This window comes from Panthera leo, chromosome B1 (genome assembly GCF_018350215.1).
Source record: "Panthera leo isolate Ple1 chromosome B1, P.leo_Ple1_pat1.1, whole genome shotgun sequence".
NCBI lineage: Eukaryota > Metazoa > Chordata > Mammalia > Carnivora > Felidae > Panthera > Panthera leo.
Window position 1 is genome coordinate 38503223 of NC_056682.1, and position 22247 is coordinate 38525469.

Genomic DNA, 22247 nt, shown 5'->3' on the forward strand with positions numbered 1-22247 from the left:
ATTGTAATTCAATTGGCCACCTGCATGTGGACTGACATGACTATGCAACTTTCTGTGTGTGTTACAATCTCATTGGCCACTGGCCCCTATAAAACTGCTATGCCTCTTAACCTAGGAGTCCAAGTCCCTGCTCCGCTGTGTCGGGTATACTTGGGCCCAAGCTCGAGCTTGCAAATAAACCCTCGTGCATTTGCATCGGTATCAGCTCCTTGGTGGTCTCTCAGATTTGAAATCGGGGATTACAAAAAAAAAACAAACTCAAAAAGGATTAAAGACCTAAATGCAAGACCTGGAACCATAAAACCGCTGAAGGAAAATAAAAGCAATAAACTCTTGGACATTCATCTTACTGGTATTTTTTTGGAGTTGTCTCCTCAGGCAAGGGCAACAAGAGCAAAAATAAACAATATGACTACATGAAACTAAAAAGATTTTTAACAGTGAAGGAAATCATCAACAAAATAATAAGGCAGCCTACTGAATAGGAGAGGATATTTGCAAATGGTATATGTGATAAGGAATTATTATCCAAAATATATAAAGAACTCATACAACACAATAGCAAAAAAACAATGTGATTTAAACACTGGCAGAGGATCTGGATAGATATTTTTCTAAAGAAGACACACAGATGGCTAACAAATACATGAAAAGATACTCAACATCAATACTCATCAGGAAAACACAAATAAAAACCATAACGTAATAATGCCTAACACTTGTCAGAATAGCTATTATTAAAAAGACAAGAAATAACAAATGTTGGTGAGAATGTAGGGAAAGGAAACCCTCATGAACTATTGGTGGAAATTTAATTTATTGTAGCCACTAGAGAATACAGTATGGGAGGTTCCTCAAAAAAAAATAAAAATAGAACTATCATACAATCCAGCAATGCCAACTCTGGTTGTTTACCCAAAGAAAATAAAAATAATAATTTGAAAAGATACATGTGCCACTATGTTCACTGTAGCATAATTTACAATGAATAAGATATAGAAGGAACTTAAATGTCCATCAATAGATGAATGGATAAAGAAGATGTGTTGTGTGTGTGTGTGTGTGTGTGTGTGTGTGTGTGTGTTTATGTGTGTGCAAAGGAATATTATTCAGCCATAAAAAAGAATGGAATCTTGGCATTTGTGACAACATGGTAAACCTAAGGGTAAATGCTAAGTGAAATAAGACAAAGACAAAATCTGCATGATTTCACCTATATGTAGAATCTAAAAAACAGATGAACAATCAAAACAAAATAGAAACAGAATAAATTGGTAATGCTGGGGTGGGGGGGATGGGCAAAATAGGGGAAGGGGATTAAGAGGTACAAACTTCCGGTTTTAAAGTAAGTCATAGGGATGTAAAGTATAGCATAGGGAATGCATAGTTAAGAATGTTGTAATCACTTTGTGTGGTGAGAGATGGTAGGTAGACTTATGATGATTATTTCATAATGCATATAAATGATGAATCACTAGGTTGTACACCTATAAGTAATACAGTATGTCAACTGCACTACAATAAAACAAAATAAATGAATAAATGGCCTACTTTCAAAGCTCAAATTAAGTCTGTAGTATCCAGTGATAACATCTTTGCACACATATTTCTGCCACTGTAATTATTTCCTTTAAAAAAACAGCAGTGTATCGGGGCGCCTGGGTGGCTTGGTTGGTTAAGCGTCTGACTTCAGCTCAGGTCACGATCTTGCAGTCCGTGAGTTCGAGCCCCGCGTCGGGCTCTGTGCGACAGCTCAGAGCCTGGAGCCTGTTTCAGATTCTGTGTCTCCCTCTCTCTGTGACCCTCCCCCGTTCATGCTCTGTCTCTCTCTGTCTCAAAAATAAATAAACATTAAAAAAAAAAATTAAAAAAAAAAACAAAAAAAAAACAGCAGTGTATTTTTCATTTCAAGTTTTTATCAAATTACTGAAGAATTTCATATACTGCATTAAATAACCATAACGGAGATATCAACGTTATTCTCTTTTCACAAATGTTAACTATATAAAAAATCTTTAGAGTCAATAATTCCAATAGAATAATTTCTAAAAATCAGATGCAATGAAAACAGTACATTCCTCTTTCAGAAAGTAATATGTCAGAAATTATGAACACAGATTTTTTTTTGGTGCTAAAAGACTGCAGTTTCTATTCCATGTGCCCTTGTCAAGGGTTTCTGAGAATGGTGGGTAGCTTCTTTCAACCAACTTTAGTCCACTTCAGGAAAAGGTGGATTTTAAATTAAAGGCTTTAGTCATCAAAATGGAACTTAAAAACTTAAAATGTATTCTTTTAGTCTAAATGTAGAGTTATGAAGAAGCATTCCCCATCAAAAACAGATTAAATGTCACCAACACTAGAATGTCATATGGGGAACTAATACTGAGAACTCAGAGGGCTGCCCTCCAGGCACTGCTCCTTGTTTGACCTGTATCAACAGCTCAAAGGCTTCATTATGCACCCAGCTCCCACAGTGCAGCAAAATGGAAAAGGGGAGGAGACCTTAGCATATTTTTAAAATAATTGCTTTGCTTTGCCTCCACTTAAAGAGTCTTTATGTAACAGGAGGAAACAACTGTCTTCTGGAAATAAGAAAACCATTTCAATTTTATTATCTTTTAATTATAGTGTCACTGTTCCAATGTTACACAATAGGAAAGAATTCTGCCTGTACTGCCATTATAAATTCTATTTTCAGAATGTGTGACTCAGAATAACATCTACTCTCTCAAACTGGATATGTGGGACTAAATTTCCAAAACTTTTACTGACAGGGTTTACTGTGTAAACCCTTGTAAAGTGAGTAAACTTCCCTAACCTTCTCAAGATACTACCAAACACTCCTTAAACAAAAAGTAGTTAAATGAGATTAAAAATATGAACTGAATGTGGTTCTCACTTTCTTACAAAGTAATCCACATTTCAATATTTCAAATTAGAAACAAATCTCATGTGGGTAAAGTCATTGAATAATCTATGCTGGAAATGCAATGTGATTAAAGTATTTCAAAATAATTAAAGTGATATGGCCACAAAATTATTAGCTACCTTGGTTCACTTCTTCTGAAGTCCTCCCATTCCATTTCCAAAAGAAAGCACCTTTTAGCATTTGAGCTATTACTTTGGGTAAATTTCCATTGCATCCCTAAACAATGTGCTGTCATCATAAACTGTAAAAGAGACAGAGAGGGGGACACAGAATCCAAAGCAGGCTCCAGGCTCTGAGATGTCAGCACAGAGCCCGATGTGGGGCTTGAACCCACAAACTGTGAGATAGTGACCCGAGCTGAAGTCAGACGCCTAACCGACTGAGCCACCCAGGTGCCCCATCTCCTCTCCACTTTTACCTCTCACCTTTTTTCATCCATCCTCTTACAGAGTCAAGGTGGACAATATTTATATTCTAGGTGTAGCCATAATTAAATCTTTCACATTTCTAACTGTAAAAAGCAATCAAAATTCTATTATTGTGGTGAAGTTTTAAAATGTTATATTGTAGTGATGGTACTTACAAAATTTGGTTTTTGGGTTTTCTAACTGTTTTCTCACACAAATTTCAAGCAAAATACCAACTATTTCTAAATTTCCCATGCAATCAAGTGTTCCATCAAGTTTTTAAAAATTATTTTTTAAGCTTATTTATTTTGACGGGGTGGAAGGGAGAGGAGAGAGAATCCCAAGCAGGCTCTGTGCTGTCAGCAAGTTCATGACCTGAGCTCAAACCAAGAGTTGGATGGTCAACCGATGGAGTCACCTAGGTGCCCCAAGTTTTTAAAAATTATAAAACATTAATGCATCTAAAGTTTATCAACAGCAATAAAGCAAAAAAAAAATGCCACTATCACCTAATTAAAAAAATAAATCAATATAGTTGAATTGCTGGGTACTCATCATTGATTCCATGTGTTCTCTCTGCCAGAGGTAACCACTATTCCATATTTAATTATTTCTTATGTGAATGTATTCCTACTAAAAATAGTACTGTTCTGAATGCTGTAGAATCTTTTCATAAGTGTGTATTCTTCTGCACATTGTTTTTCATTCAACATCATATTTGTGAGTTATCCATGTGGATACACAGAACTCTAGTTCCTTGCATTTCACTGTTACATAGTTTTCTATTATGTGATATATGTAACCCATCCAATCCCTTGTAAAAGGCCATTTAGGCTGTTTTATTTTCAGCTATTATAATGCTGCTATGAAATTCCTCATTATAAAACTGCAAGTTTCTGTTGATATGTACCTATGCAGGATTGGATAAACTGAGACATAGGTTGAAGTATTTTCAACTCTATTGATGATCGCTAACTATCTTCCAAAGTGGGGATACCACTGATACATTAACAGAGTAGGAGAGTGTTCGTTGCTCTAAATGCTTGCCAACATCTGGTATCATTCTTTCAAATTCTTGTCAATGTGACATATGTGAAATATTATCTCATCATGTGTTTAATTTGAATATCCTTGATTATTGCTGAGGTTGGGTATCTCTTCATATATTTATTAATCATCTCAATGTCTTTTTCTGTGGTGGTTTGTTCAAATTGTTGCTCATTGTTCTACTGGGTTGTCTTTTCTAATTAATTTAACATTTCTTTAAATGTATACTATGGATACTAATCCCTGTAATGTGCTGTGAGTATCTTCTCCCAATATGTGGATTGTCTTTTAACTTTCAAAAGAGTATTTTAATATAAAGAAGACTTTACTTTTGGGGGAGCTTGGGTGGCTCAGTCAGTTAAATGTCTCACTTAGGCTCAGGTCATGATATCATGGTTCATGAGTTTGAGCCCAGTGTCAGGCTCTGTGCTAACAGTTTGGAGCCTGGAGCCTGCTTTAGATTCTGTGTCTCCCTCTCCCTCTGCCCCTCCCCAGCTCATATTCTGTCTGTCTCTCTCTCTCAAAAATAAGTAAACATTAAAAATTTTTTAAGTCTTTACTTTTAACACAATCATGCCTATCAACATACTCTTTCACGGTTTTTGTTTTCCTAAATCTTAAGAAATCTTTCCCTACCTAAAGATTACAAAGATACTGTTCCACAGCTTCTTCTAAAAGTTTTACATTTTGTCTCTCAAACTTTTACTTTTAATTTACCTGAAACTGATTTTTCTGGTTGGACTGATGTGGAAACACACATACAAACACCCCATCACACCCCACATGCACACTATCACATATTGCCCGACACACCATACCCTCCTATACATTGCATCCACATATCCCCCCACTCAGCACCATTTACTGAAACATTTCTGATGTTGCTAAATTACTGAAATACTTCTTATGACATCTATCAAGTTATTATAAACAATGGCCACTGCTGCTTCTAGGCTCTCTTCTATTCCACTGTCCTATCAATGTCTTGTTATCTGAGAAAATATGTAAGCATGGTCTGAACAGCACTTTTTCCATTCAATTTTGAACATTATGTGTGTAGTACCTTAGCTAACAATGTATGTATTTAAAAATTTATACTGTGGATGCTAGACTGTAATTATTCTCCACATATTACACCTAACTGTAAGCTCCTTAGAGGAGAGAAGCTATGTTTAATATAAATCTACTGTGTTAGGTACTCGAGGAGTGCTTAATTCACATAGAGAAAAAAAATCATTACTTGCACCTCAGCTTATATAGGCTGTGGTAATAAAAACTAGACAACAACTTCAGTTTTTGCAACACTGATACTACTAAAATACAAAGACAGCACTATATATGATTTTATTCACCTGCTTGTTCCCATCTCTTGTGTGCTACATCAGTCTAAATGGGGGACAGGTATGGGGGTCACAATCTCAAAGACTCTAGGGCCAGAAAAGTAGCAATTATTGTCAGAGAAGGCCTGGTACAGGGAATTGTAGAAACTATGGTCAACAAGAAAATGCCTAACTAAATCATGCAATTCAGTTTATATAAAAGGGCTGTGTTGGCCAAGGAACAAAATTCTCAGCCCCTGCTGGCTCTAGTTTGAGGCCTCTAGTCATCTAAATACATGTGACATAGTGACAGACTGTCCCTGACTACACAAAAAAATGCACAAATTAAATATTTCATAAGCATATTTTCTCTTAGGCACTGCTTTAAACAATATGCTGTAATTAGTTTGCTATAATAAGATTTTACTCCTATCAGGTGCTCTGCTATTCTCTACTACAGGCTTAGTTAAGATGTTTAATATCCATTTCCTCCTTAACAAAATGTAGATACTAATAATATCTACTTCCTAGAGTGAAGATTAAATGAATTAATGCACAAAGTGCTTAGGATAAAGCTTTAATAGTGATTATCACTTTTACCACTTTATCACTTGATTATCACTGTTATCATCCTCATTTTTTGAACATTTAAAATTTTGAATATCTTGTCTACCTTTCTTGATTTACCTTTAATACCTTTCTTGATTTCCACAAATTTCCCACATCAGACTAATAAAACTAAGAGGTTATACTGAATTTTGTATTTTACTTTGTCTGACAAATTCAGAAGATAGTTTGCTTTCCAAATTTGACCTGTCAATACTTTACCTTATTGTCAGATTTCATGAGTCTGATAAACACATATACTTCTATGAAATATACAACATTTGCTTTCAATCATGATTTGTCTCCTCCAGTTAAAATTTCTGAGTTGAGCTTATTTTTAAAAAGCTAAATAAATTAATTAAATGAAGCAAAGGAAACTTCTAAGGTTTTTAAAATGCTTATGAGCAATTACAGATACATCTGACAAACTGAGTCCTTAGAGTTAACTAAACAGTGAAAGATACCAAATATTGAGTCAGACAAGAGGTCCTTTAGAGACAAGTTAATCAGGGTTTTAATCTCTCCATAGTTTTAACCAAAATCTTCACTTATTAAAAATTTTTGGTAATATCTGTATCAGAGTAATAGCTATAATATCAGAGCACCTGGATATGTTTACACACACACACACAAACATATATATGTATATATACACACACAGACACAAATATATACAAATGCATATATACATATATATGTGTATATATACACACACACATATATATATACATATATACATATACATATATATATACATATACATATATATATATATGTATATATATGTATGTATATAAATACGATATAGTTCTAGGTACACTGAACATGATAACCCAAATAAAGTGTTTACAGACTTCGGATAAATATGTCAAAAAGGTGTCATTACACAGATACCTCAAAAATTATTTGAAGCACTTATTCCAAGAAAGCTCCACTGTTGTTACTTTTTTAATGTACTGGAAGTTAAAAATGATCTATTTCAAAACACACCAGACATTAGTAACATAAAGTATATTCTGAATTTACTTATAGTGATCACCTCTTAAAAGAAAAAGGCAAATGGTCCAGAAGCAGTTCAGCCATTCCAGTACATTTCCAAGAAGCAGCAGCAGTCTATCACTGAGAAAAACCAGTTCAAACGGATATGATTTAAAGTCCAACAAGTAGGAGGTAGGGAGAGCATGGAGATTAGCTGGGAAGCAAACAACTCCTTTCTGAATCTCCAAATACATATCTAACGAGTTCAATTGTACTCAAAGGCTTAGAATTCCTTATCACTTTCATAGCTCAGTAAATATTAAGTCTTGAGATCTGAGACAACTAGAAAGAAATTTCTTAACAAAAGGGATCAGTCATCAATTTAGTTCTCCTTATGCCTATGAAAAATTAACTGTTACAAAAACTGCTCCCCTGTCATAAGAACTAGAAAACAGAACAATACATATAAAACAAAAGTTTTTAGATGTTGTATAATAGGCAGCTTTGAATAGATTCCAAAGAGAAAGGAACAAATGAGGTTGGTAATCCCAGATTACTGCTTGGAAGAAATAGCTAAGATCCAGTAGTGAAAGAGGGTACCAAAACAGAACATGGAAGTCATGCTAAATTTGGTATGGCTGAGGTGGCTAGAACTGTCCAGCAGAGGGAAAGCTACACAAGAGGATAGCTCTGGAGATTTACAGAGTTAATTCCCAGGTCTTGGCTAGAGCACTAACCTGAGTACATGTGAAAGTAAATTATCCAAGGTGTTGGAAAGAACTACCAAAAAGTAGTGGAATAAACAATTTCAAAAACTCACATAGGGCTGGGAATAGTCTGTGCTCTCATCAGACAGAGTACAGAAAGACTTTGCAAAACTAGGGCAATGGAGTCTAAATAATGCTTTAGTATGAAGCTAAATAAATCCCAGAATAAAGGCTGCTTTGGATACATCATAACTAAGGGTAACAGCAAGCCTCTAAAGGATTCAGTTATTTTACAAGTTACTTATCCATACAATAGAATCCAGTATTCTTTAAAGTAATAAAACTAAATCTAGTCTTCCAAAATGTCACATGTCTGGTATTCAAATAAAAATTACTAGGAATGCAAAGATAAAAGTATAACCCAGAGGCAGCAGAACAATTAAAGTAACAGTCTGGAAATGAAAGAGAAAGGAAATCAAAGAGAAGAACCTTAAGAACCATATTGTAAATATGACAAATATGCTCAAGGATATTAAGAAAAACACAATCTTGATAATGAGAGAAATGGAGGATAGAAAAGATTCATGATGCAGTTTCAAAAGTAAGAATACTATATACACAACGATAAATACTGTTGTAAACTTGAAGACACAGCAATAAAATGTTACTAAAATAAGGTCCTGAAACTACATAAAAGATTTGGAAAAAACTGAATAAAGCCTCAAAGAACCTTTCGTGTAATACCAAGTAGTCAAATATACAGGAAACTAGAGTCCCAGAAAGAGGGGTGGGTGCCATAGAAATAAAGGCTAAAAGATATCCAAAATTGGTGAAAAATATAAACTGATGAATCCAAGAACGTCAACCACCAGACAAGGAAAAAGAAAACCACATTAAGACAGCTCATAATAAAACTGCTGAAAATCAAAAAGAAAAAGAAAAGTCACCAAAGCAGTCAGAAGGAGGAAAAAAAAACATGCTAAGTACAGAGGAACAAATAATGTCAGCAGGCATTTTGCCTGAAATCACACAGGGCATTGAACAATGGAATGTTTTTAAATTACTGAAGGAAAAGGAAAACACTGCCAAATAATTCTACAACCAATAATCATAAATTCCTAAAATTAAGATGCAGTGTACATTAAAATTTTTTTAATTAATTTATTTTAAGAGAGACAGAGCACAAGCAGGGAAGGAACAGAGAGAAAGGAAAAGAGAGAGAATCCCAAGCAGATTCCATACTACCAGCACAGAGCTCTATCTCACCAACTGTGAGATCATGACCTGAGCTGAAATCAAGAGCCAGACGCTCAAGCAACTGAACCACCCAGGCACCCTTGCATTGCACATTTTTTTTAAAACCAATAAAACATGAGAACATTTCTTGCTAGCAGGACTTTACTATTAAGACATATTAAAGGAAATTATTTAAGAAAAAAAGATACTAAGTGGAAATTTGGAAAAGCAAACGGAAACTTAGTATCCCAGAAATAGTCAATGTGTGGGTGAAGGTAAAAATCACATTTCTATTTAAAGCAAAAATAATCACCATGTACTAGGAGTTTTACAACATATACACAAGTAAAACATATGACAGTAGCACAAATGCTAGGAAGAGAGAAAAGAAAATAGCCTGTTGTAAGGGTCTCAAACTACACGTGAAGTAGTAAAATTTGAAAACAGACTGTGACAAGTTATAGTGTAAATCCAAAAACAATCATTAAAATTATTAAACAAAGAGCAAAGACAATACACCAATATTGAAGAAAGAATCACACACACACACACACACACACACACAAATCTTAAGGCAGGAAAACACTCTAGTTAAAACACAGAGATTGTAAATTGATAAAAAGCAAGACATCAATATGCTGTATGCAACAATTTTAAAGACAAAATTATAGATTAAAAAGCTAGAAAAAAAATCTAAATATCACACAGAAACTAAAAAGAAAGGGAGAGTTACTATGTTAATCTAAGACAAAGTGGATTTCAAAATAAGTAAGACCAGGAATGAGAGGGATCATTTCATGATAAAGGAACCATTTTATCAAGAGGATATAACATGCATAGCTAGGAGGAATGCAAAATGGTACAGAGACACTTTGGAATAGTTGGGAAGTTTCTTATGAAGTTAAACATATACTTAGCATACACCACAGCAATCACTCAATCTCACTCCCTTATTCCAAGGTAACTTTTTTTTCCTTTTTTCAAATTTTTATCTAAACTCCAGTTAGTTAACAGACAATGTAATATTAGTTTCAGCTGCAGAATTTACTGATACATCACTTACACACAGCAGCCAGTGCTCATCACAAGGGCACTCCTTGATACCCATCATCCATTTAACCTGTCCACAAACCTACCTCACCTCCAACAAACATCAGTTCGTTCTCTATAGTTAAGAGTCTGTTTTATTTTTTCCCCCCTCTATGTTCATTTGTTTTCTTTCTTAAATTCCACATGAGTGAAATCAGACAGTATTTGTCTTTCTCTGATGGGCTTACTTTGCTTAGCCTGATACTCTCTAGCTCCATCCATGTGGTTGCAAAGACAAGATTTCATTCTACTGTTTTTGGCAGAGTAATATTCCATTACATACATATACCACTTCTGTATCCATTAGTCAGTTGATTGCCATGTGGGCACTTACCATAATTTGGCTATTGTTGACAATGTGCTATAAATACTGTGGTGCATGTACCCCTTTGAATCGGTAGTTTTGTATCCTTTGGGTAAATACCTAGTACTTCAACTGCTGAATCATAGGGTATTTCTATTTTTAACTTTTTTTTTTTTTGAGAGAGAGAGAGACAGAGAGAGAGACAGCGTGAGCAAGAGTGGAGGAGGGGTAGAAAGAAGGAGAGAGTATCCAAAGCAGGCTCTGCTCTACCAGTTTGGAGCCCAATGCAGAGCTTGAACCCAGGAACTGTGATATCATTACCTGAGCTGAAACCAAGAGCTGATCAATCAACAAACTGAGCCACCCAGGTGCCCTTCTATTTTAACTTTTTGAGGAACCTCCATAATGTTTTCCTCAGTGGCTGTTCCAGTTTGCATTCCCAACTGTGTAATGGGGATTCCCTTTCTCAGTAAACTCAAAACATCTGTTGTTTGCTGTGTCATTAATTTTAGTCATTCTGACAGGTGTGACGTGATACCTCAATGCACTTTTGATTTGTATTTCCCTGATGATGAGTGATGTTGAACAACTTTTCACGTGTCTGTTGGCCTTCTTTGGAAAAATGTCTACTCATGTCTTCTGCTCATTTTTTAACTGGATTATTTGTGTTTTGGGTGTTGAGTTTGATAAGTTCTTTATAAATTTTGGATACTAACGTTTTATCAGATACATCACTTGCAAATATCTTCTCCCACTCCAAAGATTGCCTTTTAGTTTTATTGATTGTTTCTTTCACTGTGCAGAAGTTTTTATCTTGATGAAGTCCCAATAGTTTATTTTTGTTTTTGTTCCCCTTGCCTCAGGAGACTTATCTAGTGCAAAGTTGCTATGGCTGATGTCAACAAGGTTACTGTCTGTGTTCTCTAAGATTTTAATAGTTTCCCACCTTACATTTAGGTCTTTCAGCCATTTTAAATTTATTTTTGTGTGTGATGTAAGAAAGTGGCCCAGTTTCACTCCTTTGCATATTGCTGTCCAATTTTCAGAACACCATTTGTTGAAGAGAATTTTTCCCATTAGATATTCCTTCCTGCTTTGTTGAAGATGAAATTGCCATATTGTTGTGGTTCATTTCTGGGTTTTCTACTCTGTTCCACTGATCCATGTGTCTGTTTTTATGCCAGTACCATAGTGTCCTGATCACAACAGCATTGCAATATAACTTAAAGCCTGGAATTGTGATGCTTCCAATTTGCTTTTCTTTGTCATGACTGCCTTGGCTATTCAGGGTCTTTTGTGGTTCTATACAAGTTTTAGAATTGTTTATTCTAGCTCTATGAAAAATGCTGGTGGTATTTTGATAGAGATTGAATTAAATGTGTAGACTGCTTTGGGTAGTAGACATTTTAACAAGTTTGTTCTTCCAATTAATGATCACGGAACATCTTCATTTCTTTCTGTCCTCTTCAATTTCTTTCATCAGTGTTTTATAGTTTCCAGAGTACAGATCTTTTACCTCTTGAGTAGGTTTATTTCTAGTATCTTAGGGTTGTTGGTGCACTTGTAAATGGAATCCATTCCTTGATTTCTCTTTCTGCTGCTATATTATTGGTGTATAGAAATACAAAAGATTTCTGTACCTTGATTTTGAATCCTATGACTTTACTGAATTCATGTTTCAGTTCTAGTAATTTTTTGATGGAGTCTTTTGGGTTTTCTATATGGAGTATCACATCATCTGCAAAGACTGAAGTTTGACTTCTTCCTTGCTGATGTGGATGCCTTTTATTTATTTTTGTTTTCTGAATGCTGTGGCTAGGACTTTCAGGACTATGTCAAAGTAACAATGGTGAGAGTGGACATCCCTATCTTGTTCCTGACTGTAGAGGAAATTATCTCAGTTTTTCCCCACTGAAGAAGATATTAGCTGTGGGTTTTTCGTATATGACCTTTATTATGTTGTTATGTTCTAATAACCCTACTACATTGAAGGTTTTTATCACGAATAGATATTGTACTTTGTCAATTTTTTTTTTGCATCTGTTTAAAAGATCATATGGTTCTTATCCTTTCCTTTATTAATGTGGTGTATCATGATGATTGATTTACAAATACTGAACCACCCTTGCAGTCCAGGAATAAATCTCACTTGATCATGGGGATTCTTTTAATGTACTGTTAGATTTGGTTTGCTGCTATTTTATTGAGACTTTTTACATCCATGTTCATCAGGGACATTAACCTCTATTTCTCTTTTAGTGGAGTCTTTATCTGGTTTTGGTATCAGGGTAATGCTGGACTCATAGAATGAATTTGGAAGTTTTCCACCCTCTTCTATATTTTGGAATAGTTTGAGAGGAATAGGTATTAACTCTCCTTTTAATGTTTGGTAGAACCCACCTGTGATGCCACTTGGCCCTGGAATTTGTTTGTCGGGAGAGTTTTGATTATTAATTCAATTTATTTTCCAGTTATTGGTCTGTTCAGTTTTCTATTTCTTCCTATTTAAGTTTTGGTATGATATCTTTCTAGGAATTTATCCAATCTTCAGGGTTTTCCAATTTGTTGGCATATAATTTTTCATAATATTCTCTTACAATTGTTTGTATTATGTAGTGTTGGCTGTTAATTTTCCTCTTTTATTTTTATTTTATTTTGGTCCTTCTTTTTTCTCTTTTTTTTTTTTTATAAATGTGTCTAAGAGTTTATCAATGTTACTAAGAAATCCCTAGTTTCATTGGTCTGCTCCACTGTTTTTTTAGTTTCTATACCATTTATTTCTGCTTTAATCTTTATTATTTACCTCCTTCTACTGGCATTAGGCTTCATTTGTTGTTCATTTTCTACTTCCTTTAGGTGTAGGATTAGGTTTTTCATTTGAGATTTTTCTTGTTTCTTGAAGTAGGCGTGTAGCACTGTATACTTCCACCTTAGGACTGCTTTTCCTGCATATCCCAAAGGTTTTGGACCACTGTGTTTTCATTTTCATTTGTTTCCAAGTATTTTTTAAATTTCTTCTTTGATTTCCTGGTTGACTCATTCATTGTTTAGTAGCATGCTGTTTAACCTCCAGTATTTGTTGTCTTTTCAGTTTTTCTTGTGATTGACATCAAGTTTCATAGTGTTGTGGTCAAAAAAGATGCATGGTATGATCTCAATCTTTTTGTACTTTTTGAAGTCTCATTTGTGACCTAGTATGCGATCTATTCAGGGGAATGTCCCATGTGCACTTGAAAATAATGTGTATTCTGGTGTTTTAGGATGGAATGTTCTGAATATATCTGTTAAGTCCATCTGGTCCAGTATGTCATTCAAATCCATTGTTTCCTTGTTTAATTTTTTTCCACAGATGATCTGTTCACTGATATAAGTGGGTGATAAAGTCTCCTCCTCTTATTGTATTATTATCAAGGGGTTGCTTTATGTTTGTTATTAATTGTTTTATACACTTGGGTGCCTCCATCTTGGGTGCATAATAACTTCCAACTGTCAGATCTTTTTGGATAGACTCCTTTATTATGATATAGTGCCCTTCTTCATCTTTTGTTATAGTCTTTGGTTTAAAGTGTACCTTGTCCTATATAAGTATTGCTACTCCAACTTTATTTAGGTGTCCACTTGCATGATAAATATTTCTCCATCCTGTCACTTTCAAGGCACAGGTGTGTTAGGTCTAAAATGAGTCTTTTGTAGGCAGCATATAGATGGGTTTTGTCTTTTTATCCAATCTGACACCCTATGTCTTTTGATTTGAGCATTTAGTCCATTTTCACTCAGAATAACTATCGATGGATATGTATTTAATGCCGTTTTATTCCTTCTTTTGTCATGGTTTCTGGAGATGTTCTCTTCTTTCTTGTTTTTGTCACTTTGGTCTTTCCTTTCTACTCAGTTCCCTTTAAGTTTTCTTGCAGGGCTGCTTTAAACTCCATTAGTTTTTGTTCATCTGGGAAACTCTACCTTTCCTTCTATTCTGAATGATAGCCTTGCTGGACAGAGTATTCTTGGCTGCAAAATTCTCCCATTCAGAACTTTGAATACATCATGCCAGTCTCTCCTGACTTGGGAAGTTTCTGTTGAGAAATCTGCAGCGAACCTTATGGGTTTCCCTTGTAAGTTAGGGACTTCTTTTGTCTTGTTGCTTTTAAGATTTTTTTTTCTTAATCACTATATTTTGCAAATTTAATTATAATGCCTTAGTGCTAGCTTACTTTTGTTGATTTTGATGGGAGGTTTCTGTGCCTCCGAGGATCTAGAGAAATTTTCTGCCCCCTTTTCTCTCTTCTACTGAGACTCCTGTAATATGAATGTTATTATGATTGATGGAGTAATTGAGTTCCCTAAGTATATTCTCATGTTGCATAATTCTTCTTTCTCTGTTTTATTCAGCTTCACTAGATTTCATTATTTTATCTTCTACATTACCTAGTTGTTTCTCTGCTTCTTCCATCCTTGTGTTCATTGCATCAAGCCTGTTTTGAATGTTACTGCATTTTTCATTTCTGTTTTTAACTCTTTGTTAAATGTGGTAAGGACCTGCATGAAGTCTTCCATTATTTTCTCAAGCCCAGTAAGTATCCTTATGATTGTTGCTTTAAATTCTCCATCAGGTATGTTACTTATATCTGTTTCTCTTAGATCTCTGGCCATGGCCTTGTCTTCTCCTTTCATCTGGGCTAAATTCCTGTCTTGGCATTTTATCTAAGTTTCTATCCTCTTCTGTATATTAGAAAACTCCATTAGGTTTCCTGCTTCTAAGAATAATGGCTTTATGAAAGCGATCATATAGTGCCCAGGGCCTGGTACTTCAGAGTGTGATGTGTGCACTCTGCTGTTCTTTTCTGGCTGCTGTATCCTTCAGGCCAGTTGTCTGTCTTGCCTGCAGTTGACAGTGTTTGGTCTTTGGCCAGAATGTGTCAAGTTTTAACTAGGTATATTCTGGTCTGCTTGCTAAATGAGATATGATACTACTTCCACCTGAACTAAAGTCCTACAGAACTCTCTGGTTGGGAGCCATGGTGTGGGCAGGGGTTTCTGCTGGTGTTCTATGGAAAGGGAACCATGCTAGGATGGGGGAAAGCTTGACCAAGAAGGGCAGTAGTGTCAGAGCCCAGGGGTGCGGGGCTTGGTATAAGTAGGTTAGGCAGCCAGTATTGATGCTATGCTGCTTCCCACAAATGGCTCTGTGTTTATGGTGAGGGCAGGGGAGGGAAATGGCACCAGCCAGCTCCTTTCTTCAAGGAAAGGAGTCCCTGTGCATGCTGTCTCTTAGGAAAGCAAGCTGAGAAGAGTAAATAATCTCCCCTCTGTGTGTTCTAGGTGTGTTTCAGATTGCTGTATCCACACTGTCTGCCTCCAGGTTGTTAGCCTGTGGTGCCCTCTGAGCTGTATCACAGCCAAGCCTGCTAGTCTTAAAACTCCAGGCTTTAGGGATGTGGTGTGGGCAGGGGTCTGTCACTGGTCTTCCAGGGGAGGGTCCCACCTAGGCAGAAATTCTTAGGTTGCTAAAAAGACAAAAGTCCTATGACATATTGTCCTAATCAATCTAAAGTACTCAAAGGAGTTAACTAAGGCTTTAAAGTAGTTATATTGGCAGAAAAACCTAGTGTGATATGAGTTCTGTCTCATCTGCTAAGCAACTCCTAGATTTTGTACCTATACTCATATAAAAGTGGGCTAATAAGGGAGTAGAGCTTCCAGCAAGGGAATTTTCTCCAATAATCCTCCAAGATGGCACAGGGAAACATGAAACAAAGAAAATGTCATTGATAGGCTGAATCTGGGGACTCTTTGGAATAAGCTAACCAATTATGTCAATCCATTGCTAGGGAAGGGACTCAATGAAAAAAGACTCAATTAGGTTAACTTTGTTATCCTTATGAGGCAGAATGTAGAAAATTACATGGAATAAGTGATAGCTATCTTCCTATTTTTGCTTTTTTGAACTGTTATTTTAAATTGCAGTTATTCTGTTTTTTGCTTCTATTACTTTACATGAAGTATGTCAGACATTTCTATATATTTTTAATTTAGCCTATAAGTGAATTTACATCCCTATCTGAGACAAAATGGACACCAATCAGCTATTAATCTTGGAGATGAGAGTCACTTCTAGGCATGGCATGTGGGACAGAGAATGAGTGTATCTGTGGTTATAAATGGAAAACTGTACTAGGTTCAGCAAAAGCACCATTTGAACTGGATGGAGAAAGGGTGTGTGTGTATGCTGGCAACAAAGAAATGAATACCATTGTTTTGTCTACCAAAAAGACCCCCTTTTCTGTATTTTATTCATTCTTGAGGGAACTTTTCTATTTGCATTCAACCAAGTGTGTGCTGTCAATCACAGTATTCCATCCCTCTGTAATACAAATCAGAATCCTGCCACATAATATACTAAATTCAAAGTTAGGAAACGAGAATACTTTGGTGACAAAATTGAACACATAAAGTAATGCTGCTAATAATTATGTATCTAGCCATGTGAAAGAGCCCTGTTGTAAGGAATACAGGTGACATGCACTATAATGCAGAGACAATATAATAAAGTGTCCTGGTGATAATTCTTCATTTTAAGTGTGGCCTTGCCCTTTTTTCATAAGCCAGTCAGATTTGCTGTCACTTGCAACTACAAGAGTCCTGACACAATTCTCTTAGAAAAAATCAAGTAGTCTAGTAGGCTAGTATATAGAGTGCACAGGAAATATGGTAGAGGTACTCCTAAGAAACTTGGGAAAACTGAGAAACTTAGCATCTTAAGTCAGTTCCAAAGCCACTCTATTACAGTCTTTCTCTTGACTGTAACCTAACAGAAAGTACTACCACAGTAAGAAAAAGTCACAGATGGAAATAGTGGTAATGTCCATCCAAGCACTACATGTTTGCATCTGTAGGTAGGTAAGGATACCCTAAAGGTTTAACCTACTAATTGTGAGCATACATACTAGCTTACCTTAGCCTGTCCAACTATATCAAATTGCTATTTCACTCTACATAGGCTATTCTAAGCACAGAAACATACTTCATTTCTTTCAAATTTCAAACACTATTATCTGTCATAGGTAACTATGTCTCATACTTCACAAAGCTATCAGATGGGACTCTAATTTCCCAGTACTAATTATACCATGCATGCCTATGTTGCACCTATCCATCTTCCACAAAGGCCAATCATTCAAATGTGCATAGACTGCAATTCTTTCCCTTCCTGTTTTGTTTCTGGGATCTTACATTATTGATTATTCTATGTGTTATAAATTAATTCTTCCCCACAACCATGAGAGATGTAAACTCCATGAAGACAGATACCTTTTCCATCGTATTCATTGCTATATTTTTGATGCCTAGCACATAGTAAGTACTCAAAATTATTTGTTGAAGGCAAGAGTAAATAAATGAATAAAAAGCTAGAAAGGAATAATCTGTAAGAGGTCTTCCATTTCTGAAGTTCTATAATTCTACTTGGAGAAGATCAAGTGTGACAATGGATTTCTGAGGGTTAGAGGCATCATCAAACTTCAGTAATACTTTTCTAGACAAACCTAATATAATTTTTCTTTATTCTTGACTTTACTTCAGATAAATTCACTTTAAATTTTGAGCCTCAAGATGAAATAATTAAAATAGAAAATGACAATAACAAATTATGCTTACTCTTCTTCCCATCCATATCTGCATGGATTTTCCGAGCCAAGAATCCACTTTTGTATATAGCAGCATTTGGGTCATGAGGAATGTCTAAGAATGGGTTGGTAGTACTCCCAATACGACTGATGGTCTTTGGATGTGTTCCATTAGCCTTCTCATCAGTTCCTTCAGTTGGAGATTTTTTTTTCTCTTCATCATCTCTAAAGGGAGAAAACACAGTTTGAGCACCTAACACAATATTCAATGAACAAAGTTATTTAGTGTAATAAACTATCATGTTTTCCAATAGTCCATCAGTCTTGATAAAAACACTATAAGAGCTATCACTTACTGTGCGTCTGTGTCAAATATTAATGATCATAAAGATCTTGTAAGATGGATATTAGTATCCTATATTACAGATAAGGAAGCAAACTGAGAGAGTTTAAATAAATTCCCAAGGCCACAGATCTAGTAATCAAAGAGAGATGGTAAGGTAATGACTGCAAAATCTCTAAAGCCTTTGCTCTTTCTACCCACTACCTTCATACCTGTCTTCTTTCAAAAGAGTGAGGATTCTTTTACTGAAATCATGATTTTGATTTTGATTTTTACATGTTTTAGCACATCGCCAAGTACACAGAATACAATGAATAATTTTAGATTAAGTACAATGAATAATACTGACCTATATCCACCAAATAATCTCTTATATTGAAACCCCCAGTAAAGCTATCAATGTGGTAGGATGGTGGCGTCATTTAGTACTTTGGCATCTTCTAGCTACAATTTTCTCAACTGCCATAAAAATGTGGGGCACCACTGAGAAAACCAATTGCCCAGTCTTTTGTGAATCTCTGTTCCTTCAAGCAGGGAAAATCTTTTAATGTACACTTAGTATGAAGTTTGCAGAAAATGGATGCTTACATTCAATTAATAAAGAGGAGTGAAATGAAGATGAAAGCTAATAAACTGATAAACTTCTGAAAAACACAACACCGAATTAAGAACATTTGTCTTATTTCACCTGTTTCAATTTCTTGGCTTACCTTTGTTTTTACTGTTTATTAGACACTCATGATTAAAGATTTTTGATTAAAACTTCAAAATAACCACCACGAAAATATATTTAAAATAAACCACAAAATTAACAATTATCAAAGTTGTGCATTTGGTGATCAAATTAAAAATGTGTTTTTTTTCTCCATTGCTATTTGATTATTTAAAGATAATCTTTTGTCTTCCTGCTTTAAAAATTTTTTATCACTACATTTTGTAAATTTAATTGCAATATGTCTTGGTGTTGGCCTGCTTTTTTGCTTTGGATGGGAGTTCTCTGTCTCCTGGATCTGGATGTCTTTTTCCTTTCCCAGATTAGGGATGTTTTCATCTATTCTTCCCTCAAATAAATTTTCTGCCCCCTTTTCTGTCTTCTTCTTTTGGCACTCCTATAATGTTACTATGCTTGATTGAACCACTGAGTTCCCTAAGTCCAGTCTCATGTTGCATAATTCTTCTTTTGTTCAGCTTCGTTTCTTTCAATTATTTTATCTTCTAGGTCATTGTTCCTCTACTACTTACAGCCTGCTGTTCATTGCATCAAGCATGTGTGTAATCTTGTTTATTGCACTCTTATCTCTGAATGGTTCTGTTTTCACTTTTTTATTTCTGTGGCAAGGGTCCCCTGGATGTTTTCTATACTTTTTTTAAGCTCAGTGACTATCCTTATAATTGTTGCTTTAAATTCTCAATCATGAATGTTACTTATATCTTTTTCTTAGATATCTGGCTGTGGATGTAATTTGTTCTTTCATTTGGTATAAATTCCTCTATCTTGACATTTTGTCTAAGGCTTTGTCTTTTTTTCTGTGCTAGAAAAGCTAGTTATTTTTCCTGCTCCTGAAAGCAATGGCTCCTTAAGGAAAAGAATATGTAATGTCCTGGACCTGGTGATTCAGGGATTTTCTCTGGTGTGTGCTGTCTCTGCTCTGCTATTGTGCTTTGGCTGCTGTATCCTTCAGGCTGGTCATCTGCAGAGGCTCTCCTTGCCTTCTGTGAGCAGTGTTTGTTCCCTGGTCTGAATGTGGCAAGTTTTTTGTAAATTTGCACTGGTCTACTTGTAAAATGAGACCTGACACAACCTCCACAAGAACACTATGGTCAGTAGACATGGTATGGGCAATGGTTTCTGCTGGTCATCTGGGGTTGGGGCCCACCATGCTGGGAATGAGGCATGCTTGCCTGATAAGGGCAGTCCCACCATAATGTAGGGAGTTAGGGCCTGGTGTATGCAAGTTAGGCAGCCAGTGTTGGCAATATGCTACTTCTGGTAGGTGGCTGTATTTTTGCTGAGGGGTTGGGGATGGAATTGGCACTAGCCAGCTCCTTTGTTCCTGAAGAGGTATCTCTGTGAATGCTTCCCATCAGGCACATGCCCCAAGAGTGAATAATCTCCCTCTTGGGTGCCCCAGGCATTTTTCAGATTGCTGCTTCCATGCTGTTGCCTTTGGTTGGTTTGCCTGCCTTCTCTCCAGGAGCAGCACAGTGCCCTCTGGACTATATCCCAGGCAAGCATCCTGACCTTTAAAAATCCAGGCTCTTGGGTCACTTGGGAGGCTTAGTCAGTTAAGTATCTGACTTTGGCTCAGATGATGATCTCAAGGGTCATGGGTTGGAGACCGGTATTGGGCTCTATGCTGAAAGTGCAAAGCCTGCTTCAGGTTCTCTGTTTCCCTCTCTCTCTGCCCCTCCTCTCTTGCTCTCTCGCTCTTAAAAACAAATATTTTTTTTTTAAAAAAATACAGGTTCTAAGCAAGTTCTCATGATATCCAGCCCGTCTTGTTTTCCAAGGCAATGGCTTTGAGGCAATATTCTCCTTGTGTGTTGCTCTCTCTCTCATCCTTTTCTGTGACCACAACTCTCTCCCCTCTGTAGCACCTGGAATCAGTTTCTCCCCTAAACCATATCTCCGTACTTCCTACATTCTTTGATGAGGATTCTTCTCTCCCTTAAGTTGTGGAGTTTGTTGTCAGTCTTCATGTCAATTTCTGGGTTCTTTAGGATGATCTGATAGTTATCTAGTTGTGTTCACAGGACAACATGAGCCTAGGATCCTCCTACTCTGCTGTTATCCTCCTCTCCCTCTGGAATTACTGATTTATGCATGTAAGAGATTTAATTATTTATTCATTTATTTTAAATTAATGGCCACTATTGATTTTCACAAAACTATCTTCCGAAGGCTGCAAAAATCCTGGAAAATCATAATTAGTTACTGTATGGATCAGATTTCCTCTTCTATGTTGCTTTATTAAAATTTTTTTTGCATGTAGTTGACCATTTAATGTGAGATATTTAAAGTATATAGTATGAGGATTTAATATACATCATGAAAGGGGTCCCTCATTGATTTAACACACTCCTCACCTCACACTTATATATATATATATACACACATATATATAAATTTATATGTATATATATAAATATGTACATATATATAATATATATATACACACTTATACATATATAAATATGTAAAATTATATGTATATATAAATATATACATATATAAAAATATATGTGTATATATATATATATATAAATTTTGTGTGTGAAGATATGTAAATTCTATTCTCAGAAAATTTCAACTATTCAATGCACTGTTATCAACTGTACTCAGCATGTTATACATTACTTCCTTAGATTGTATCCATCTTATAACTGAAAATTTATATTCTTTTATCACTTGTTCCCTACTTCCCTCACAACTCAACTCTTGAAAGTGACATATTCTTCACTGTTGTAAATTCAACTTTCTTTTAAAATTCCACATATTACAATACAACAAGAGATACCATGTAGTATTTGTCTTTCTCTGTCTTCAGTTAGCATAATGGCTTCCAGATTCATTCATGTCTACTACCTATGACAAGATTTCACTCTTTTATAAGGGTGTGTAATATTCCATTGTGTATATATAGTTGTATCCATACATCT

General features: G+C 35.5%; 1 protein-coding gene across 5 annotated transcripts in view; it reads right to left on the reverse strand.

Annotated features, from left to right (window-relative positions):
* Positions 1–22247, reverse strand: part of PSD3 (pleckstrin and Sec7 domain containing 3) — a 727438-nt gene that overhangs the window by 155790 nt on the left and 549401 nt on the right. For all 5 annotated transcript variants that reach the window (XM_042934671.1, XM_042934669.1, XM_042934672.1 and 2 more), the window contains one exon: positions 18276–18469. In XM_042934671.1, the coding sequence (XP_042790605.1) occupies positions 18276–18469 (194 nt within the window). The remainder of the gene's footprint in view (positions 1–18275; positions 18470–22247) is intronic.